General features: G+C 25.9%; 13 protein-coding genes across 13 annotated transcripts; 5 read left to right on the forward strand and 8 right to left on the reverse strand. All coding sequences in view use genetic code 6, as the record gives it.

Annotated features, from left to right (window-relative positions):
• Positions 1–13: 13 nt before the first annotated feature.
• SS50377_22187 (uncharacterized protein) lies at positions 14–3,217 on the forward strand (the record flags this gene model as incomplete). Its single annotated transcript, XM_067906079.1, has 1 exon — positions 14–3,217. The coding sequence occupies one exon, from the start codon at positions 14–16 to the stop codon at positions 3,215–3,217; it is 3,204 nt and encodes a 1,067-aa protein (XP_067767396.1).
• Positions 3,218–4,912: 1,695 nt separating this feature from the next.
• Positions 4,913–5,545, reverse strand: SS50377_22188 (uncharacterized protein; the record flags this gene model as incomplete). The annotated part of the gene is made up of 1 exon (XM_067906080.1): positions 4,913–5,545. One exon carries the CDS (start codon positions 5,543–5,545, stop codon positions 4,913–4,915), a length of 633 nt encoding a protein of 210 aa, XP_067767397.1.
• Positions 5,546–5,903: 358 nt separating this feature from the next.
• SS50377_22189 (uncharacterized protein) lies at positions 5,904–8,879 on the reverse strand (the record flags this gene model as incomplete). The annotated part of the gene is made up of 1 exon (XM_067906081.1): positions 5,904–8,879. One exon carries the CDS (start codon positions 8,877–8,879, stop codon positions 5,904–5,906), a length of 2,976 nt encoding a protein of 991 aa, XP_067767398.1.
• A 258-nt stretch (positions 8,880–9,137) lies between these two features.
• On the reverse strand, positions 9,138–10,754 carry SS50377_22190 (uncharacterized protein; the record flags this gene model as incomplete). Its single annotated transcript, XM_067906082.1, has 1 exon — positions 9,138–10,754. The coding sequence occupies one exon, from the start codon at positions 10,752–10,754 to the stop codon at positions 9,138–9,140; it is 1,617 nt and encodes a 538-aa protein (XP_067767399.1).
• A 4-nt stretch (positions 10,755–10,758) lies between these two features.
• SS50377_22191 (Ribosome biogenesis regulatory protein (RRS1)) lies at positions 10,759–11,328 on the forward strand (the record flags this gene model as incomplete). Its single annotated transcript, XM_067906083.1, has 1 exon — positions 10,759–11,328. The coding sequence occupies one exon, from the start codon at positions 10,759–10,761 to the stop codon at positions 11,326–11,328; it is 570 nt and encodes a 189-aa protein (XP_067767400.1).
• Positions 11,329–11,946, reverse strand: SS50377_22192 (uncharacterized protein; the record flags this gene model as incomplete). Its single annotated transcript, XM_067906084.1, has 1 exon — positions 11,329–11,946. One exon carries the CDS (start codon positions 11,944–11,946, stop codon positions 11,329–11,331), a length of 618 nt encoding a protein of 205 aa, XP_067767401.1.
• A 96-nt stretch (positions 11,947–12,042) lies between these two features.
• SS50377_22193 (uncharacterized protein) lies at positions 12,043–12,957 on the forward strand (the record flags this gene model as incomplete). The annotated part of the gene is made up of 1 exon (XM_067906085.1): positions 12,043–12,957. One exon carries the CDS (start codon positions 12,043–12,045, stop codon positions 12,955–12,957), a length of 915 nt encoding a protein of 304 aa, XP_067767402.1.
• A 10-nt stretch (positions 12,958–12,967) lies between these two features.
• On the reverse strand, positions 12,968–14,866 carry SS50377_22194 (uncharacterized protein; the record flags this gene model as incomplete). Its single annotated transcript, XM_067906086.1, has 1 exon — positions 12,968–14,866. The coding sequence occupies one exon, from the start codon at positions 14,864–14,866 to the stop codon at positions 12,968–12,970; it is 1,899 nt and encodes a 632-aa protein (XP_067767403.1).
• Positions 14,867–15,079: 213 nt separating this feature from the next.
• Positions 15,080–16,738, forward strand: SS50377_22195 (ATP-dependent RNA helicase; the record flags this gene model as incomplete). The annotated part of the gene is made up of 1 exon (XM_067906087.1): positions 15,080–16,738. The coding sequence occupies one exon, from the start codon at positions 15,080–15,082 to the stop codon at positions 16,736–16,738; it is 1,659 nt and encodes a 552-aa protein (XP_067767404.1).
• A 2-nt stretch (positions 16,739–16,740) lies between these two features.
• SS50377_22196 (Leucine-rich repeat-containing protein) lies at positions 16,741–20,736 on the reverse strand (the record flags this gene model as incomplete). Its single annotated transcript, XM_067906088.1, has 1 exon — positions 16,741–20,736. The coding sequence occupies one exon, from the start codon at positions 20,734–20,736 to the stop codon at positions 16,741–16,743; it is 3,996 nt and encodes a 1,331-aa protein (XP_067767405.1).
• A 103-nt stretch (positions 20,737–20,839) lies between these two features.
• On the forward strand, positions 20,840–22,315 carry SS50377_22197 (uncharacterized protein; the record flags this gene model as incomplete). Its single annotated transcript, XM_067906089.1, has 1 exon — positions 20,840–22,315. The coding sequence occupies one exon, from the start codon at positions 20,840–20,842 to the stop codon at positions 22,313–22,315; it is 1,476 nt and encodes a 491-aa protein (XP_067767406.1).
• SS50377_22198 (Kinase, NAK) lies at positions 22,316–23,032 on the reverse strand (the record flags this gene model as incomplete). The annotated part of the gene is made up of 1 exon (XM_067906090.1): positions 22,316–23,032. The coding sequence occupies one exon, from the start codon at positions 23,030–23,032 to the stop codon at positions 22,316–22,318; it is 717 nt and encodes a 238-aa protein (XP_067767407.1).
• Positions 23,033–23,263: 231 nt separating this feature from the next.
• SS50377_22199 (uncharacterized protein) lies at positions 23,264–23,596 on the reverse strand (the record flags this gene model as incomplete). Its single annotated transcript, XM_067906091.1, has 1 exon — positions 23,264–23,596. One exon carries the CDS (start codon positions 23,594–23,596, stop codon positions 23,264–23,266), a length of 333 nt encoding a protein of 110 aa, XP_067767408.1.
• Between the last annotated feature and the right edge of the window lie 209 nt (positions 23,597–23,805).

Below are 23,805 nucleotides of genomic sequence, written 5' to 3' on the forward strand. Positions count from 1 at the left end.
ATTGTTATCAAAAATGTCAAATAATATTATTCCTCAAAATGTTTAGAAAATGTTAGATTAATCATAATAACTACTTGATAAAATGGAATAGAAATAGAATAAATAATCTAATGAATAGAATATATAATCTGCAACAAAGTAGCTACTAAAAAAAACTGCATAATTACCAGAATTGCTAGAAGACCCACTTCCAACTAGATCCACGGCGATGGAATTTCTTATGAGAAATAAAGGTTATTTACTTGATGAAGATATTAAGAAAAAAAACCAACTTATAGAAGATACTGCTAAATAAGTTGTTGATTCATCATTAAATAATTTCTTTTACAATAATGTTCCAGATCTTTCATCTGCTAAGTATACTGAAAATACATAACAACATGTGTAATAAGTTCTATCTCAGGCAGCACCATAGAAACCATAAAAATATACATTTAAAGCTGCGAAGACTTAGTATAGAACATTAGCGAAATCAATTAAAATATTTGAAACATTTATGGCTTAACCAATTTAAGATGGTGCTAGTTTGTTCTCTTATGCTTATAGAGGGTTCGCTGGAAGTATGTTTTTAATTGATGATCTTATGGAAGCACTAAAAATTGACAATAAAGATTAGGCTGAAGCTCTATAATTAATTAAAAATACACTTAAATCTGCTTTTAGCGATTAAAAATCTGGTGAAATGTTACTTGTTGGGGAAACAGCTCGTTTACGCTAAGAATTATACTAAATAAATATACTATTATAGAAAAATAAAGACAGAGCAAAAGAATTAATAATAGCATTGGAAAATAAACGGAAGTCTGAAGTTAATATGCTTAATAATAAGATAAAAGAAGTAGAAAATAAAAGAAGTTAAGAAGTTCAATAAATAATAGCTAAAAATATGGAATATGGTGACTAAGTGAGAACCCTTAGAGGAATTTTAGATGTGATCAAAAGTGATTAATCGGTATAAGAGGTGGACAATTTAAGAACAAAATTAAAAGAAAATGATACTTAAATAGAATCATTTATCTAGTAAATTAAGTCATATTAATAGTAAATAGAAGATAAAGTCAAAGAATTTGAAGATTTTAAAATTTAATCGTAAACTGCTGAAGAATAGATATAAAATTTAAAATATGAACTCAAAAGATCTGAAATGTAAAAAGATTATTGTAAACTCTGCAGTGCAAAAGTTCTTGACAGAAGTATGAAGCTTACTGAGGAGATTTAATTCAAATTAGAAAGAAATGTATAAATTATTTAAAACATAAAATCCGTAGAAACTTAAATCTAGCAGTAGTAAAAAATTGATGATTTATTTTAAATATTGAATAATTAAATTTATGTTGATGAGGGAGATAAGCTTAACTACAAACTTGATTTATTATAAATTAGTAAAGAGCTATTACTGATCGAATTAAAATTGCGTGATATGCCTAAAATTCAAGATTTAGAATAAGATATTTAATTCTAAAAACTTGAGATAGATAGACTTAAAGTTTTAGAAAAAGATCTTACTAGTTTAAAGAAATTATACAAAAATGCAATTGCTAAGAGTTCAGATGGAATGAGCATGAGTAATACTGAAACTATTTAAGGAGCTAGTGTCACTAATTAAAAAATTTCAGAAAATTAAATAACACTATTAAGATGCTAGCCATTATTCTTACTACTACCTAAATTATTTTCACTGCATGTAACAACAACTAAGTCTGATAATGTTCTTAGTGTATCATCATCATAAGTTTAATGCATTATTTAGTAATTTTTAAATTAATTAGTAGTTACGTGTTTTAGAGATAATAACTCGATGATAGATACGATGACTATTAAAATTAATCCACCAACATCTAATGCACCATAATAATTAAATGAGCCTATTTAAGCTATCTTCAATGGTTGGATACACTAATAATTTGTTTTTAGTCAATCAAACAATAAAGTTTAAGATGCTGAATTAATTGTAAATAAAGTTGCGTTTATTTTAAATGTTTTTAGTGATGTGAACTCAGATATTGATGTAGACGATGATAGTAACTTTTTATCTATTGGCCATTTAATATTTAATCAGCCTATGACTGCAGATGAGTTATAATTTTTACTATTTGTATATAATCTAAGTGTTGGTGGCGTGGATATAACTAAAAAGCTAAAACCTATTTACTAAATTGCTCTAACGGATAAGGTATAAATACAATATTTAACTCTTAAACGAGCAATATTGATAACTTAAATTGTACTTAATAAAGCAGTATTAAAAGGATATTTTGAAAAATTTATTGAATAAGGAAAATAAACAGATATGATAAAAGATATTTAACAAAGCGATATATAAGATTATAATGTCTGCGATGCTAATATGGATTTTGTTAAGTCAATTCTTTAAAATGCTACACAAGTTGTAAAAATTGAAGGAGAATTAGAAGGAATTGTCAGTTTGGTATAAACTTAATTTTTTATCATGTCGTTATTGAAGGCATATAGAACAGAATAATTAGTTAGAATTGAAGCTTTACGCACAATGTATGCTGGATTTTTATTAGATACCAATGAAAAAATTATATCCGATACAAATAGATATCGTATAATAAAGCAGATTATTGAATCAATTAACCCAATAGCCCCAAAGCCAGTTATCGATTCGATTTACTTGGACACCATCTGGAGAAGTCCGAGTGGATTGTGGGCAATTTTAATAGATAGTTGCCGTGTTCGAGGATTATTCAGTTCTGGGCTGAGACTACCACCAATTGATTGTGCAATGACCTTGGTTGGTGGCTATAAAGATTAATCAAAAGATTATTAATATGATTTATTGTATAATAGGTTAATTGGCTTTATTAATCAGTTTAAAGGTATATCATTACATCTTATGTAATTTGAAGTTTTTGATTTGAAGGCTATTGGTATTTAAATCAATACGATTCTATAAACATAAATAAATAGATAAAATATACTTATGATACTTAATATCATTAAAACGTTGATTATTAAAGGTATAACAGTAGTTTTTAGCTTTATATCCTCCACCGGAAATGATTTAGGTAGCTTAGATATAAGAAATGGTGTTGATTAAGGATTTAAACTATCAGGAAGTAAACGATTGCCAGCTGATATATACTTAGATTCATTGACTGGACTTTTAGGTGCTTTCTAAAGTATCTTAGGGTGGACTGCTCATGATGATGCGAAAAAAGAGACATTTAAGACTACTAAGAAAAATAAGTGATCACTCTTCTTACTAAGATACGTCAAAAATTGAGAATTCCTCCTCTATTAAATCCTTTAAAGAATATGATGATACAAAAGAATCATTTTTTAGTTCGGAACAATTAATAGTAAAATCGTTTTAACAATCATCATATAATTTTAGATTTAATGATTTGATAGGTTTTACTGGTAGCAGTAACTACGTTTGCTGCTAAGGAGTAAATTCCATTATTAAAAAGAATAAAATGTGTTATATACTTCATAATATCAATAATAATTATATATTTTTGGTTTATATAATTATTTATATACCATATAATTATATAAATACCTATACATTCAAGTAAAATAAATTAAAAACTAATATCATAATATATTAAAAATTTATTATTATATAATTTATCAATTTAGATATATACTTATCTTTTTTTATATCCTTTAGTAGTTTTTTAAAAATCTATAATTGGAAATAAACTTAATTTTATAATATATTATATAATAATATATATTGTTGATATAATTTGTACCGAACAAGAATAATCGTTTTATCTTATTCAAATATACAAAATTTACGATCCTTCACATTATTAAATTTAGTAAATACTATTTTTTGAGGATATTAATAATTTAATAGAAATATCAGCTTTTTAAATTTAATGATATATTTTTAAATTTAAGTAACCTAATATTAGTTTATTTAACTAATATTAATGACAATAAAATAAATGATGATTAACAAAAGAGTTTGAAATATCGTACTATTAATAAAATTTATATTTTAAAATCTTATAAATGGACTGAATAAAAATTATCAAATAAACATAGGTAGCGTATAAAATAAACTTTAGAAAATAAAGTGAATAATCTATTAATTAATATATTCTGCAGAATATGACATTAGAACATATAAATTAGTTTTCAAATTACTATTTAATAGTTATACAATGTCAAATTTCTACTAAATAATTATTATTTCTGTGATAATTTTTAATAAAAACATTCTAAATTATTTTTTTAAAAGTTAAATTGCAGTTGAATAACTATAAAATATGTTATTTTCTATAACAATAATTTATGTAAATAAATTATATATAAGCGAATAAATATTAATAAGCTGAATAAGGTTGCGTAAAACTTATAAGTATATATTTTTATGAATCAATTTATAATACATATATATTTAAGTAAATGCTGGTTCTTACTACTATGAATTTAATTTTTTTTAATTTCTTATTTCGACTTACTTATTGCAAAAGAATTGCTAGTAAATATAGTACGTAGTAAATAAGGTGTATATTTTATAATAGAACATAATATAAATATTAATACATATTAATTTTAATTTAGATATACTAAAAATTAAATAAAAGAGGTTAGTCTAATTGTTTAGTTTACAGTATTAAAACAAATGATTTCTAAGAATACATATATAGTGAAGTATTTTAATATATTATAGATTCTTCATATAATATATACGATGGAAGTGTAAATTTATTTATTGTTTTAGAAAAAAACGGATGTATTTATTAATAAACTTTAACATAAATATTAGTATGTTGCTACTATTTTTAGGATAAAGATTTTTATTAAGGAGTGAAGTTTCAGTCATAAAACTATGATATAAATAACAAAAATATCATAGTATATAAAAAAGTATATATATACTATTTTTTTAATCCAATATGCATACTCGTTCTATATATATTTACTACAATCACTTTAATATTGTATTAGCAGCTAGTTTAATTAATTCAATGTTATACTTTTAGCTGTAAAACTATGACAAATCAATACTTTAAAGTTCATTTTATAAATATATAGTATAATTTTCAATATTTAACTTGGCTTCTTCGACACTAATCATTGGAACTAATGATATGGCTTAGTTTTCTATATCTTTAATATAGCATGAGAATTCTAATAATTTTTTATTTATAAAGTTTTAACAGATTTTGGCATTTGCAGTTGTTTCATTAACGACTTGCATTTGTTCAAAAAACGGTTATATTTGTTTATTATCTTTTATTATTGAAAGAATTTATGGATCTGACATATTTTAACACCGAGTATAGTCAGGAATAGAAATAAAATTTACAAAAGCAGAAAAGTTTTAAGGTCGGTAATTAGATATTGGTAACACCATAGAATGAACTATATTGAAAAATTAATTTACATCATCTGTAGATTACAAAAATACTTATTAATTAAATGTATTGCTTTGATCAAAATATGATAATGCATCACAACGAGGTACTATAGTTATTATAGGTAAAAAATACTATTTTTTATGAAAAGATTATGGGTTGGGGTTCATTGTTAACGTATACATACCTGCAGTTTTTTTCATTTTTAAAGTTTGATTGATAAAGTTTATGATATAGTATTATATATATTTTATTATTCTCTTTATTTACAGATACCATGAGGATTATATTTAACTGGCATGAAAGTAGATGATATTTAAATTATATATTGTTAAAAAACGTAGTTATACGATATACTAGAACATATAATATTATTTATATGGGGTTAGTGACCTTTAGTTTAAAAAAATATAATATTGCTTATTTTATTTTTAGTGATTTGTCACTTTAACCGTACTATTAATTACTATATCATAAACTACAGAATTTTAAATAGAATAAGACAATTTATTCAAGTAAATTAAAATATATATAAATAATCAATATTAAACTAAAAATAGGTCACGCAAAACAATTACTTGCCATACCACCAGGAGGAGGAATAATTGCATTCTAACAAATAGCATTACTTATAATATTATCTACGTTTATTTGACCATTCTTATAAATTTAACAGGTTTTTGTACCACCAGCAGCATCTAAACATTTTGAACTCAAACACATTATACTATCACATACACCTTTTATTGACAAAATATTAGTACGAACTTACAATATATTTGCTTAAACTGTATCAATGTTGTTAGCAGTTAAATTTGTAGAAATTATTGGATTAGCTGCTAACGTCTATGAAGTCATATTTATTGCATTAACTATTTATGATGTTATAATAGTTGCTGTTGCGGAATTAATTGTGGTTATTGGAGCATTTACTGTTAAACCTGGTGTCACGAGTTGTTAGCGGAATGTGATACTTAGAGGTAACACAATTACTGGATTAATAGCTAACATAGAATATTATACATTTGTAGTAAACCCTGTATTGTTGAGATTTGAAATAAATCCATTTTGCTAGTTAACTATTGTTAAATTTTATAAAATAGTTTCATGTGCTGTTTATACATTTGGAGTCATAAGATTTCCATGATTAGTAAAGGTACTAGTTGTTATTTATTAATCGGTATCCACAGAAGGGACTTTAATATTACAATTCATACCTGCCCCATGGCCTCCACATTATAAATTTTATAAATTAGATTAGTTGAGTTTCAGATTTTGTCCTTTTAAGTCATTTATATTCGTGGTAGCGTTCATTGTAATATTTCCATTATATTAAAAGTTAATAGGATTAATAAAATTTTAGTTAGTTGAAAGGACGAAGTTTGAGTTTTAATTAAAATTTAAAGTTGGTAATGCATTCTCCGCTATAGTAAGCTTAGAAGTAAGTTAGACTGGAAAGTTTGCTATAATAGGTTAAACTGCAGTCAAAGAAGTGGTTAATGCCATATTTGTTGTCTAGATTGATGTAGCAGTTAATTACGCCAAATTTGAAGTAAGTACCTAGCTGGATCCTTACACATTCATTTGACCAAGAATTTCAAGTGTAGTTTAAACATTTAAATCGCTGATACTAATTAAATCTGTGGCTTCAATTGATGCAGTAATTATATTATTTGTAGTGAGCTAATCAATATTCAATTAAGAAAAATCAGTATTTTATTAGAATGTTAATGCACTTGTAAATGTGAGGTTTTTCGCATTTAAAATATTTAAATTAAGATTAGTCACCGTGGGGTTTATCAATTATGTAACTGTTAATAATAAATTATCGCCTGCACAATCCATTGATGTTTGTGAGGAAGCTAAATTTGCAGTAGAGGCAGTAACATTTTGAGCATAAAGTTATTACGTATAAACTGAGAATTCAGATGCTGTTAGTTACTTTTTCGAGATAGTTTAGTACACATTTTAATCAAAAAACATTTATTTTTATTGTATATTGGTTGGATTTGCTAGAAATCTGTTCATTTAATCTAAATTTTATACAGATGGTAAACCTAGAAACGCTTATCTTTAAATTATTAAATCATTTAAGACCATAGTAGAGTTTAGCCTATGTGTGATTAGTGACATAAGAACGAGTGAAATAAGAAACATGCCAATAAGAATTGCTATTATCAACCACATACACCAATTAATTTCTATTGAATTAAAAACAGCTTTTTACTAAGTAACTTATGCTTATGGCTAATATATCAGTGGGGTTTCATGTTATACACTATTAAGAACAGGTTATAATTTAGGAGTAATAGGTTAAATTTCATACATTTTGTTTAATTTTTCTCTCATGACAATTTCGCAAAAACTTAAATTAAAAAACATATAAAATTCTAATTTTCCTGCTGTTTTAATTATTTAACCTTAACCTTGAATCCATTAATTGGCTTTATTAGGGTCCAAAAAAGTCATATCATTAATTTAAAGCGATGTTTAAGCTTGTTAATTACATGATAATGCATAATGGAACTAGTTTTTAGAATAAAAATCAGAAAAAATGCTAAATATATAATCTTTTCTTGAGAATCCTGTAAGTAATACATATGTATCATTATTTGAGATAAAAGAAGAAGGCATCAGTTCCCCTGAAAAAGATGCAATTATTGGAGACTTGTTTATTATTAATTAATGAGAGCATTTTGAGCAGGCCCGTTTTTATTAATGATTAGAGGAAGGAAATATAGCGGTTATTAATTCTTGTTATCCACAGGATTAACATATATATTAGATACTAAAAAGTTATTAGAGAACTTCTTTAGGTAGTGTTTCTATACACTTTTTAATTGCCATTCCAGTTGAAAGAGGTAATGGATGGAGCAAAGAAGACAATAAAGTTACATCTATATTTTGATTATTTAGAGCTAAATTTATGCATTTGGACCATTCTTATTGAATTTATTCCTAAGCCTTAGAAAATAAAGGTGAATCTTTAATTACCTAATAACTTGTAGCAATAAGTCTAATAAACGAAGATACTATTCCAGATTGATCATTTATTATATTATACGTGACTGCAGATACCCGGTGCAGTGGACCATATGAGGATGGACTGCCGTACATTTTGGATTTTAGAATAAATATACTGTATTTAGTAAGATATTATAATTTTTTAAATAATAAATATTTCTATATAGACTAAATTTCACTAATTATCATTAATTATTTTACCAATTTGCTATGTTAACTTGAGATCGGCTATTTGGGAACATGTATATAATTTCGTGGCTGATAGGTTAGTTATAAACATATAGCTACTGCTATCTTATACTTCACTTAAGGTATCTAATCTGTAAATATCTAACTTTAGATTTTCAAAACTTGTTTAATTTTTTTATATACTATTAATATATAATAATTTTTATGTTATACTTGTAGTTTTTGCTTTTTATTTAATTATTTTTTTAACATAATCTTCTCCTTATTTGCGTTTCTTAAATGGTACAAGAGATGAGCAGCTTAAAATATCTGAATTATAAGCATTATCTTTACACAATTTCAAACTAGTTAAAGATTTAGTAACTTTTTCTTGTTTATTTAAATGAGAAGGTTAGATATTGGTATCTAGCTTATAGGCATTCAATTATTATATTAAATTTATATTTGATCCTAGTTTTGAATTAGTACTATTTAAATTCGCGTTACTTTTTTCTAGTGAGCCTTAGCTTGATATTCCCATTTATTGCTGACTTAAATTGTTAATATTGGAACAAATTAATTAAAATATGTAAAATAATTTTATCATTGGAAAGGCATAAATGCAACACTTTTTTTTTAAGTTGGGGCTTTCTATACAGTTAGGTCAGTAAGATCTAATTTACCCTATTTATTCTATACAAATGTACCCGCTCCTACTTTAACTCCAGTGCTTACTGCACCAGGTGCTTTGAAAGCGTTAAGTTATTTCTACTATGCCTAAATTTTAATAGATTATTACTAAGGCATTTACAATTAATATATACCCTATTAAATTCCACTAATTATTTCGATTTGCACTAAAAAATCTTTTATATCTTATTAAATTTCATATATTTCACCACATATGTTTAACTCATAACATGGAGTAGTACCAGTTTGAAGTATACCTGAAACAAAATACTCTTTATTAATGTTTACTAAAAGGTGTAAAATTTTAATTTTACACTAAAATCTTCCACTTAATATAAAGGCTGAACACACATATTCTGTAAAAGGGTTACCACTAAAAACAACACTAGTTGAAGTCCCAGAATCAATATTTAACTCTTTACAAAAAACAAGTACATCAAAAAGAGCATTTAATGCTGTGGTTAGTTCTTGATCTAAATCTTTTCTACATTTAAAGTCAATATTAAGTTTATGTACATACTTAGAATGATAACTAGTTAAAAACTACATTTTGTAACCTTTTGGGATCTCTGCATTTTCAACAACACACGCAAGTAGTTCAACTATGTACTTTGTTAAATTCTATATTAACAAACTAGGTGAAACATCACAATTAATTATTAAATCCATACACATATCAATATCTCCTCTAGCAGCTAAAGCTTGAGTTAGTTAAGCATAATTAAGTTAAACCACTGCGCTTGGAGCAATAAAAAGATCTTTTTAGCTGCCACTAACACCTCCACCTTTGCATCGTCCCATATGGCCTTCACAGAGGCAAATTCTAGCCTTCAAACTGCAATAAAATGCTTTAATCTCTTTCAACGTCCATCTCATACCCTCACTTTTCATATTAATATCTTGAATTGACTTAATTTAATCCTCTAAAAATGCTATTTTTCGTACATTAACATCAGCCTCTTCCTATGAATTAAATTGCTTTAGTTACTCAATTTCATCCTTAAAATTCTACATCTTTGCGAACTTTTTACCCTCTCCAGAAAAACCCCACTCAGCAAACCCAGAAATTTAGGCAGCAGATAGCGACTTTGCAGCCTAAAAGAAAGCCTTTTTAATACTAAATATAATATTATTTTCTAGCGAAGAATTGAGCTGGGAAGCTATTTCAACAGCGGTTAAGAATTATTTCTCGCTTCCTCGAAAGGCAGCACCCGCCGCTCGTGGAAAATTTTATAGTGATGCAAAATGTGAAAATGTATGATTAAAAGTTTAAATAGCAGGGGTATGCTCACATTTCGCTGTTAAGTAATCAGATACAACCGTCTGGAAAGGTCCAAAGGTTATAAAGTAAGCACGATCTAAAAGTGCATATAAACGTGCAAGAATATCTGAAGTTATCTGATTGTGTTTGGTATACAGTTAGTAGATTTCAACAAATTCCATGGTCTGTTAGTCTACCGACAACATTTTAAGTGTTAAAATTTTTAAATAAAAATATATAATAATAATATATTTCTTTCCACTTTCCATTTTAATGGAATACGATCTTCATTATTTATCTATCTATAATCCAAGTATTATCAAAGCTGATGTAGAGGAATTAGAATTAATGTAGCTTACATCTAACGCTTTAGGATTGATGTTTGCAGAACTTTAGAAATGTAAACGTGAATTTTCTTAAGATGGTTATTTAATTGAGTTACCTATGGCTAAACAAATATTACCACGGGAAAAATCTTTACCTTTACCAGAAAGAACAACTAAATGGGATAAGTTTTCTAAAGAACGTGGTATTCGCAAATTAAAGAAGGATCGTTATGTTGTAGATTAAGCTACTGGTGAGGAACATCCTCGTTGGGGAAAGGATAGAATTTCTAAAAATTCTATATCCACACCTATTATAGAAGGAAAGAAGGGTGTATCAGATTATGCAGGTTGCCCTGATCCGTTTAGTAAATAGAAATAAGATAAAAGGAAAAGAATCGCAGAAAATTCAGAGAGAAGAGACAAAAATGATAAATTTAATAAGTAACATGCTAAAAAGCATCCTTTATATGAAAAAAAAGAAGAATAGGAAAAGAAAAGAGGTAAGAAAGGTAAGTGATCACTTCTCAAAAAATTTTTTAATGCCATTATGAATTCCTTAATCATCTTAGATTGAATATTTATTTCTAACTGCTATCAAAATAACTAAAGCCTACTGAATATTGTTAACACCCGTAATTTTTTTAATCATTTATTAATCAATAGGATCTAATAAAATGTCATTAGTCATTTTTTATTTAACAATGATTTCAACGGCTTCTTTTAATAACATAAATGATGTTTTCATCCAAGTGTTAATTGTTTCAATACTACTAATAATTTCATTAAGAATATTCATTTTCCCGTTGAGATTGGGATTTATTAAAGAATAAATAGAGCAATTAAAATGAAAAAATTAGCTGATTTAATCAATTGGATTCATTTCCTATTATATCAGCTTTTCATGATTTTTAATGAAAATTGAAATTCTATTCGCTACCTTTATGTCAAAATAAGGATCATATACTAATTAATCAGTTATAATTGATGATATTTGATTAAAATACTGATAATTAGAATATATGACTAAAGGATTTAATTTATAACCTGTAATTCCGATAAGTATCTTTATAAATTTAGTGAAGTCATTCTATGAAATCTATCGGACAAAAGTTTAAAAGTTTTATTCAGGATTCATTATTTTAAATTGATCTTATGTATTATATATAAAATTATTCAAAACTAACAGTAATCACATATATTTATATATAATTTTACTAGTTTCACTTTTCAAATGTCATTTAGAGTTGGATACTACGGTGATGTACTTTAGCTAGATGATTAGGATATTATGTTCTCATAATTAGGTGGATATATGTGCTAAGCACCAAAAACTAAATTAGATCTGCATTGTTAAATTTGCAATAAACCTTTGGAACATATTTTTTAGTTTGTTTCTTCGAAGTCAGATATATTGGTCCATAAGGTAGTGTATGTACTTCTATGTGATTCAGATCATTATCATGAGAGTGTCAAAGTTTTAGTCTGGCGAGGCCAATTACCAACATAAGAAGCGAAAGATGAATAGTAAAAAATAGAGACAACAAGTAACGTAGAGGAAATTGATTTATTAACACTTGTTTCTGATTTAAGTTCAGCTCATTTAGTAGATTAGTATAAGATTAAAGAGCATAACCCAAGAATTTATAGTTAAAAAAGAAAATCTAGATTATGCCCTGCTTATGATATTTACACAGAAGAAGCAGAAGATTTCTTAGAAAACTTAACAGAAAAAGCAGGTAACCTTATAGATAATTTTAATTAGATATATAAAAATGCAATTTATGTTGTTTCAGATACCACTTTATGTGAGTAAACATGTAAGCAAAAAATGAAAAAGGGAGAATTTTCTCAAGTTGCGTGGGTGGATTTAGAATATTCCGATTCAGATGAAAATTAAATAATGCCTAATATAGAAATAAATTTAGACCCTTGTTAATGTTAATATTGTGTCAAGTTTAATGAAAATTATTAACATGAATTTGATTTGTTTTCTGGCGCTATTTGGCCATTAAAACTCCAGTATGCAGAGTTTAAAGCTTTATTTATATTTAGTAATGCAAACACATAATTAGGTTGGGCCGAGGGTGTTTGTTTAATTTTAAAGGATGAAGATGATGTTTAACAACTTAAATTACATAAAAAATGATTAATTATCATCACTCTTAAAAAGGGCAAAAATTAAGAAATTCGTCTAATTTTAGTGGTTAGTCATTTTTAACATTGAATACTTAAAATATAATTCTTTCAATACTTTTATATTTTAATACTTACATTTTTTAATATGGAGTGTATAGATTGTTATCTTATTCTTAGTATTCTACAATAGGTTGAAATCCTTATATTTCTTTATTAATAAAAATAGTATCCTCTTAAATTGGGGTGTCGCAAAGAGACGTGAGCCCATTTCTTGCTGGTCTCAGTTTCCAACGATTTTCATTATTAATTGCCTCAACTATACCCTTTAATTCTATTTACTCTTTTCTAAAACCATCTAGCTAATTTTATAATAATTCTAACCTTTCTTGTTAATATAATCTCGTTTGTTCAATATTAAACAATGATTGTTATACATGTTCTTTAATATACAACGTGATTTCTGATAATTTTGTAATATTAGATGAAAGTGCAGCGAATTTAGAATCAGTAATAGCTTTTAGATAATCTTACTATTTTAATTTTTATTCAATACAAGGCGTAAATATTGAAAAATTATCTATTTGTAAATTTGATGACTAATAAAATCCTTTCAGTTCTTAATAAACTTATTAAAAATCAAAATATTATTAGCATGATTTAATTTAAGTAAAGCTCTAAATTTTAATGTCAATTAAATTATTAAGCTTTAAAAATATTTATTCTGCCCGTTTTTGAAAATTCTAAGAGTCTTTATCACAAAGCTTTTAAAATCTTTGTTCATCTTAGATTATTTGTTGTTCTTATGAATATATTTATCCTAATTTTTCTTAATATAATTATTTAATATACAAAGCCTCTTTTTAAATATTCTCCATTTACTATTTTTTCTTTTGTACTTAATCTTTAAATTAATCTCTTCGTATTTATTCTTAGCTAACTAGTTACTACAATTCGTCTGCTTATGGATTAATTTTATAATACTACATCTAAATTGAATAAATTTAATCCTCATTGACCAAAGATTTATGTTCATTTTATGATAGAATCGTCTAGTTTATATATTACTTAGATTAAAACTACTATGATAATGTAGTTACAGCGTTTTATTTATCAGATTTTTTTTAGGAACTATCTACTAAATTCACAGTTTTAAGTTCTGATTCTTTCTCTAATTTTAAAAGCTTTGTCTTCAATAATTAATGATCTTACTGGTGTTTTTATATTTAGAGATTACATTAATCTATAATATATGCAGACTAAAGTGCAACTTCATTTTCTTATACATATTTATTTTATAAGAAAAGTTTGTATATATTAGATAATAGATGTTATATTAATAGCAAAAATTGACGCTAATAAAATTTAATATAAAACTATGATTACATTAATAAACATAATGGAATATTAGTAACGTCAGAAATATGTTTTAAGAATGTTTAATGAAAAAATTTTTAAAAAGAATTTATTTAGTATAGATCATTTTCCCAGATAATAGGTATAATTTAGCTACTAGAAATTAGTTATGATTATAGTATAAATTTTTATAGAAACTTTGGTATGAAAAATGATTACTTAGCAAAGATAAGTTAATAGATGATTGTTGAAAACATATCTTTAGGATATAGATTATAAGCTAGCACAATAATATTTTTAAAATTTGTCTATTAATCAGACTGATTAATCTATTAACTATTACCCTCACGAATAATCAATTAATTGATTATCTCTTACGTATAATATGAAATAAACTTCTTATTTTAAACTAAATATTATATTTACTATGTTAAGGATAAAATAGAATTATATTTCTTCTAAAATGTTGGTATTTAAATATTATTACTGTTTGTTTACAAAATTCTAAAGTGATTACATTATTTTTTGCAATTTAGGATCAGAGTTTTATCAAAAATTTAAGACATTTTATTTTGATACGGTTAAATATTTCGATTTATTATAAATTATGGTACAAAAGGTTAACTCATATTCAGTTATTATTTTTGGTCTTTCATTATAATGACAAGGGAATGATATGAAGTATATTATTATATAGTATAATAGTTATAATTATAGTTTTATTAGTCGATTAATTATTATGTTATATTTGTTTTTCATTTTATCTTCCGCTCCTTAATATGTCCTGGAAATAATTCAAGCTATCTCAATAATTATTAACAAATATTATTTCATTAGGTTGGGAAACTCCTACTTAAGTATAATTTTAGTCAATACCTTTAGCACTAACCTCTAGAGATATTTTAGTATCTTCACATACTGGCACAGGGAAAACAGGATCATTTCTTATTCCATTAATTTAACGTATTTCTCTATAAACTCAGTAGCGTAGAACTTAAGTTTTAATTTTATCTCCAACCAGAGAACTGGCGGAATAAACATTTAAGGTTGCCTAGTTATTGGGGGATAAAATATCAACGGTGGCCCTTATTACATCTTCAGGTCCAGTTAGAGCCTAAGAGATTGTATTATCATCTTGTCCATAAATAGTTATTGCTACACCTGGAAGGCTTATTGACCATATTATGAATTCTCTTTTTATGGTTAACGATATTGAAGTATTGGTATTAGATGAATGTGATAAAATGCTTGAGCTGGGATTCTATAAAGAGTTATTGGAAATTATTAAAAATTTACCAGAAAAAAGGTAAACACTATTATTTTCAGCAACAGCTTAAGCGGTTAGTAAAATTGCAGGGGAGGCATTGAATAAACCAATGTTAATATAAGTGGATCCAGTGAAAAGTATTGGAAAAAATATTGATCAGTAATTTATAATATTGAATAATTTTATGGGTTTACTCGATAGTACGTTAAAATTTCATGGTATCGGCGAGAAGTATATTTTAAAATGTTGCATTATTCACTAATTGTTAGAAAAAAGCTTATCTGGATAAAAAGTTATTATATTCTGTAATTATAAGAGTTCAGTAAAGCTCTTACATTATTTTTTAGAAAAATTAGGTTCTAGAACAATTATGTTTAGTGGTGAAATGGGTTAATAATAACGCACCGAAACTATTAATGATTTTAATGAAGATTTTACTCCAATTATCAGTACAGACTTATTGAGTAGAGGAATTGATATTAAGTAGGTGGATACAGTTATATAGTTTGAAATAGGCGCGCCAGATTCTTATATTCATCGTGCGGGAAGAACGGGAAGAGCTAGTTTAGATGGAGTAGCTATTAGTATAGGATATTAGAAAGAAGTTTAAATTCTCACTTAATAGTTAAGTAAAATGAAATTTAATGAAAGAGTTATTGATATGATAGCATTTTCAAAAATATTGTCAAATATTGACACTAACTTCTTAGAAGAAATAAACATCTCAATTAAAGAAGAGGAGATAGTGAAATAAGAAAAAGAAATTCAAAGATAAATAGAAAAAACTAGTAATATTGATAAATATTCTACAGAAATTTTATCATCAGAAAAGAGAAAATGGATGTTAGACACTAAAGAGAAACACATTTTACAATAGTTAAAAGATTAAGTTAAATAAGGATCAATAAAGGAAAAAGACGCAAAATAAATTATATAAAATAAAGGCTTAAAGGAGTAGTAACGTAAACTTAAAAATATTGCCGTAGCCTAGAAGCGAGCATCTAAAAACATTGCTAGTAGATTACCAGAAGACCTTAAATCAAAAATTAAAAAATAGAAAATGGAATAAAGGAATTATAAAGGTAATAATGGTGCATTTAATAGAAATGAAGTAGTGAAAGGAACAAGTTTGGTTGAAACAGGGAAAAAAAGTAAGAAAAATGGAAAGTGAACTCATTATTATTTCTTCAACATGTTTTATAACCCTCTACAATATGTGAGAGAACTCAATGCATTATTTCGTATATTTAATTTCTTTTTAGACTAAATAGCCTCAAGCTTTCTTTTTTCTGCTAATAAGGATATTTCTTGCTGCTCTTAACGCATTTTTTCTTACCTCTCCTATTACTTTTTAATCATATTATGTTAAAATTCAATACAATCTAATTTCTTCCTATCAGCTACTTGACTTGTAGTTGTTCTCACCCCATCTTCTAATTATCTTTTTAGAACTTGTGTTTTGAAGTATTGTTACTCTTTTAAAGATATTGGACTGGTTATTGATCTTTAGGATTGTGATAGATCTGGGAGAATTATATTTTTTTATTCTTCTTAGGTAATCCCTATATTACTTTTAATAATAGGACGTTAAAATTCATTTATAACGAATTTTGGAGCCATGATAACCCTACTACTTAACTGATTGCTCCTAATTTTATCTTAAAGTGAGCCATCTTGAACTTCCTATTAAATAATTTGTTCTAATTCTAATAATAATTTTTTAGGCTTCTGTATCATTTCTAATTATTTTTATAGGTTAATTTAAGTAAGCTCATGCACAGCTTACATTTTTTATTTATTTTAGTTCATAAGTATATCTCGCTTAGCTTCCTTTGCAGCCAGTAGAAGACAGTGATGATATCTAACTTCTGTTGCACTTAAAATCTTAGACTGTGTTATTAACATTTTAGGAGGAACAACTCTAATAGGAATTGTAGAAATTTATATGTTACTAGTAATTTTACTGTAAATAGTAGGAATAATAACCGCCTGTGTTATTTATTAAGCACATTTAATTAAATTTATTGCCGCTAACTCCCGTTAAGCTGCCAAAAGCTGTCCTTCTTTTACCTAACTTTGCTCATCAAACAGCATATTTATTTTTTTTAATAGTGTAGTATTTTTAGGCATTTATCTATACTATTTTCTTGCATGATATGCCCTAATATGCTTTTATATGGTTATAGTGGAAAGCATTGCATTTAAAGTGAAAAAAGAATTAGTGACACCAGGATTAGTAATGAAAATCCATTTTCTGGCAATAAATGAAAATGTGTCAAACATTAAATTCTTCGGGTCACAAAATAATAATTCCAAAATCAATGCTTTAAAAGCTATATCAGATTAATGTATATGTTAATTAGCTGGCAGTCTAATAATTTTCAGACCTTATACATATCTTTACGCCAAATCTTAGAGTTAACGTGGCACCAGATTCAAATCGAAGTCTATAATTTCAACATTACTTAAAATATTTTCAACAATAGACTTATAGTTCAATGGACTAGTAATTACTTCTAGCTTAAAAAGATCTAAAAGTCTATCAGTTTCAACACTTCCACCCCCACCATTTCTTAAAGCACACATAGATTTAATAGCATCTAAGTCTAAAAACATGTTTTGTTGGTTCTATATTTCAGACGAAATTTACGCACCAAAAAATTCAAATTATTGCTATTCAATATCCGGTAAATGCCTGACCCATGAGAATAGAGCTTTTGAAGTCAAAGGACTTGACCCTAAAAAATCAGATTTTAATTAAACAAATCCTTCGTTTTCGCGGTTTGCAGTACCAAACAGTTATCCAGTAAATGCTGAAAATAGATTAGAAACCTTAATTGGTAATGAAGCAAACTATCTAAAAATAGAATTGGTTTGAAGATGGACATTCATGGCTTAAAGATCTACATTTTAGTCTTTAAATATTTAGTTTGCAAATTGTTACGAAATTGGATATGAGTAATTCACATGAATTGCCTGCAACCAGTGTGCTGGATTTGGGTTAGTTCTCAGTTTGTTTAAAGTTTCTTCGTGGATAAAGAAAAATTAGTTCTATAAGGCAGATGTAAAAGAATCACGCATTCTATTCAAAATTAGTGATTTTATTCTTCCTAAAACTCCTCTAAAACATCTTTAAATAAGTTTGGCAGCACGCTAAAGCAATAAAAGCTAATGAACTCTGATACTATCTTTATTTAAAAGCTAAGCAAACTTAGTTGTTTATATTTTATTGGATTAATGCATTCTAAAGCATTTTTAAATTATAACTGCTGAACTAACGGATCTGACAAATAAAGGCTCTAAGATAATAAGTTTTGATCTCTAATCTTACTTACCAAGCAGAGATATAGGTATGACATGATTTTCGAATAACATAGAAATTTGATTTTTTGGACCTGCTGCAAGAAGTTTATTGAATATGAATGAACCATATTATAGCGCATCCTTATGCTTTTATGACCACTTAATATTTTAAAATTCTTACAAAATATACTTTAATAGACATACAACATCTTTTTGCTTGAAACTGACTAAAAAGAAATATGGCTAATCTGAATATTCAGATGCTTAATGCTGCGCAAGCTCAGAAGATTTAGTCATATCTAATTAAAAAAGCATTTTTTTAGTTTTCTGGTAGATCGAATTTTTTAACTTATTTGTTGTTGATTTTAGTGCTTTGATAAGTGTTTTATGTTAAATAAACTCCTCAATATTATAATCTTGAGTAAGTTACTTAGAGATTGTATTATTAATACTTTCTGGATTAATATATTTTATACAATAATCTTTATTTAAATTAACTTCATCTTACAGAATCTTGTAATTAAATAGTTTGTATTTTGTATAGCTAAATTCAAAATTAACATTTTTGTAGTTCTATATATCCGACGAAGAATGTTAAGATAAACTGGATGATATTTCGTCTTTTAAAAAATCGCAAATTTGTTAAAAAAAATTAAACGATGATTTTTCGTCATCATATGTTTTTGCTACGAAAAGATGCAAGGAATATGGTTCGTTGTAAAAGTCATCCACTATTTTTTAGAAATTTGTGTTAGTTCTAACTAATTTCCGTTTTCTTAATGCCTAGATAATTATATTTCTAGACATAATTTAGTGGAGTTTAAATAACTAGTCAAACTCATATTGCCTTACTATTTTTCTTTCCCTTAGGAAGCGAAGAATTATTTGTAATGCATAATGCTTCGCTTATACTCGTAGTTTTATTTGATTATTATATAATATAAAAGCATAGGAAGCACGCAACTCTCTTTAAATAACTGTGATAGATGGTAGCTATTATTTATCAAATGTTTTCAGTCGTTTTCTAGCAAAGTACCCTCTAGAACATTTTTATATCATAGTAATAGGACAATTTTTAAAATCTTTATTTATCTAGAGAGCATCTTATAAAGATGAAAATAGATTAAAATTTTCCAAACAAAATAAATCATGATAGTCTTTAAGATCAGGATTAATCATTTCACATTTTTTTAACTATGAATTAAATTTATCGACAATTTACTAAATATGTTAGGACTTGTATTATTACTTAAAAAGATCTGGTTAAGATGTGACAAAATGTTCAAATTTTGATCTACTAACAAAATATTTCGAATTTCCAATTTAATCCGAGTATGATAGCCTCATATTATCTAATACTTGTAAGTTAGGAAATATATCAACAATAGTTGTGAAATAATTATTTTACTATGCTATAGGATTCAAAAATAATGTTAACACAATGAGTTGCTATAAGTCCTTTATAATATTTATATCTTAAAGATTTGTTATATTATTTCCGTTAAGATATAGAAACCGCAAGTCAACTAATTTTTCCCAAAAACTACGAAATCCTAAGCTTGTTAATTAATTATTTTAAAGATCTAATTTTATTAATTTAGGAAACACATTAATTTTACCTATAGACTTAATTTAATTATTAGACAAAAACAAATATTGCAATTATTTGCACTTACCTACTGTAGATAAGAACTCTTATAATCCGCAGCCACTTCCATTTATAGAGGAAACGTTCACTAATCTATCATCTAAAGTGCCATATGGATTTTTGAAGAGCGATAAATATAATATAAATTCATCTTTTGTAACGCCTCCTGGTTATATTAGATCGGAGTGACGAGATAAAAATTCTATACTGATTTCCATGATTTTGCAATTACTTTTTAATATAAAAATATATAATTATTAATGTAGGTAATAAATATTGATGTAATATTTAAATATATATTCAGTAAATATAAATTCCGAAATGCAAAATTATAGTGTAGATAAAGTAAGAAATAGAGTGTTTCGAAATAACTCACCTTTAAGATCACAAGCTCTATCTAGTAATCCTTAAGTGTTTGATTAGTTATTAACTGGGTATAAACCTCCACAATATAATGCGACACCCTAGGGTACAGTATTTGGTTCTGCTAGACGAGTTATCTCTGCTAAAAGATTTAATGATTAGACATCAATTTAGAATGTTAGATAATTTAGGGGTGTTGTATGTGATAATGAAAAAGTTTATTAGGAGGTTAAAAAAAAAGAAGATCTTAGTTAAATGTAATGGAAAGGTAAAGACGATTTTACAGGAAAAATCAGAGATGATATGCGTTAATAATTTTAAATGGTGGAATATCATAAATAGATCGTAAAAAGTAAAGAGGAATGCTTAAAAAATTTGTAGAATGATGAGCATAAACGATTATAACTATAATCTACACTTTAAACTAATATCAAACTTTAATAAGATAAATATGATATAAAAGAATTAAATCACGAAAAGCTGATAGTAAAAATTGAAAATGTTTAAAAGACAAATGACTATCTTAGAGTAAGAATTTAAAGTGAAGAAAATCGCCTTAAATAATTTAAATAAAACACTACAAACTTAATAGAAGAGAATTTAGACAAAATACATGAAAAATATGCATATATTGATCCATAAATAATTATCTAAAAATTAACTGCGTTAGAGGATAATACAGTGCACACATACAATAAACAATAAGAAATTTTAGACGAGCTTAATGAAGTTTAAGAAAAAAATAAAATTTAGAAATAATTAAATTAGACATAACTATAAAAATAAGAGAATTCGAATAAGTAAGCTAAAACAAAAATGGCAAATTAAGTTATGAAGCTTAAAAATTAGTAATAAAAACTTGATAATGACACTTTATAAGCAAAAAGGGCTCTTGTACTATTAGAAAATGTGAAAGGTCATTTGGTTGAATTTTTTAATACCTGGAGTTTAGCTATGTTTATGATGATGGATAATAAAGAATTAGAAAGATTAAGACAAAATTAATTTTTTGCAATTAACTATTAAGTTTAGAGCAAAGATCCACTTGAAATGGTCTAAAAATTAAGTAATATAAGCGATTTAATTATTAATTAAAAACCTGGAAACGATGCTTTAGGATAAAGTCTATTTGTTAAGAAATCGTCATAGGGTTAGGCTTATCGAAAAATAGCACTTTATGCAGATGAGATTTTTAAAAATCTTTATTATTAAGAATAAAATTTAAATAAAAATGTCGTTTCTATTGTATAGAAGGTATGTGATGGAGCAGTTTAAGGGGAACTGATGAAATAAAAGCGTCTAAAAGATATTTAAGTTTATGAATAAGATATTGTCAAGTTAATATAAGTTAGAGATGAGATGGAAAAATGGTAACTCTAAGTTATTAAATAGTTAGAATAACTCCTAAAGCGTAAAGAGATGGGTATAGATTGATCACTTTAATATTTTTAGTATTTCTGTCATCGATGATCTTTCACTTTAATTTTTTCGTAGAGACATTTCAAGTAATGAGAAGTACATTTCATCAACCTATTTTGGTAATTTATATTTTCCATTGGATGCTGCCTATTTGTTCTCAAAAGGTTTTTAGCCAAAAAGAAGGAAATATATCATGACTCCAAATGTAAAAACATCAGCTTTTTCAGTTAAATTCTGACCAGAAAGTAGATTTATATATTCAGGGGGTAAATAATCTTCAGTAGTGCATAATTCAATTTCATTTTACAGTTAGTTTCTAATATTATTATTTAGAAGATCTTCTTTAGTATATGTTTTAGTAGTTGCAGAAGAAAAATCACAGATTTTAAGCAAATTATCAAGTTAAATAAAGTTCTCATATTTAATATCACGATGTATTATATTATTCTGATGCAGATATTCAATTATTTTTGCTGCTTGTATAGTAAAATTTTTAGTTGTTAATGTAACTTAATGCGCTTTTTCCAAAACTTAAAAAACTCGTTCTTATTCTATAATTTAATGATAAAGTTTAATTACAAAGTATTCAGATAGCTAATGTTATATTTAAAACTCTGTTTCAGCCTGCTCAATATGGCACAAAGTTGGAACAATAAAAGTCCTAACCACAAGTTGTTTATGATTAGTAGAATATATTTATGCATAACCACCACAGAACATAACTTTGTTCATGGTTAATATTGTATTGTTAAAATATATTTACTTTTTGGATAAAAAATCAGATTTACATTTGAGAAACATTCTGCAAAATACATATTATATTTATATATGAATTAATTCATTACTCAATCAGCATTTCAATCTAATTATTCTCATCAGTTAAATATACAAACTTTGACTTTTTCTTTAACTTTTTAATGAAACTATAGTAAACTAAAACTGTTAATGAAATAACAAATATAATCATGGATAGCAATATGTAAATTTCATTAGAAGCACCGGAGAATATTCTAATTGATACTTTGAATCCACTAACATCTACTCTTTGATTGATAGGTTTTCCCACCAAATATTTTTAGTTAATATATTTATTAGAACACTAAGATACATCATATTAATAGTATTAGACTTTATAACTTTTAACACTAAGCTCATCTATTCTACAAATCGTTGTATTATTGATATCAAAATCATATCCTTAAATATTGCTACAATTAACTGTTGTTGGTATTGATTTATCATGGTCAACACTAAAAAAATGATATTAATTTTTTTCTAACTATATACTAAAATCATTTGAAATTAGCTAATTCTTTATAATATTAGTTAATATTAGTTAATCGCAATAAAATATCTCAGAGCTAAGAAAATTATTTACTTAAATAATTTTATTTTAAGGTTTATTAAATGTAGATAGTTAAATAGCAAATTAATCATGCATTGTAAGAATTGTTAGTTATTATTATGGTATTGTTTATTAGGTTGCTAAAAAATATTTTAGGATC

Source organism: Spironucleus salmonicida, chromosome 2, assembly GCF_000497125.1.
Source record: "Spironucleus salmonicida strain ATCC 50377 chromosome 2, whole genome shotgun sequence".
Lineage (NCBI taxonomy): Eukaryota > Fornicata > Diplomonadida > Hexamitidae > Spironucleus > Spironucleus salmonicida.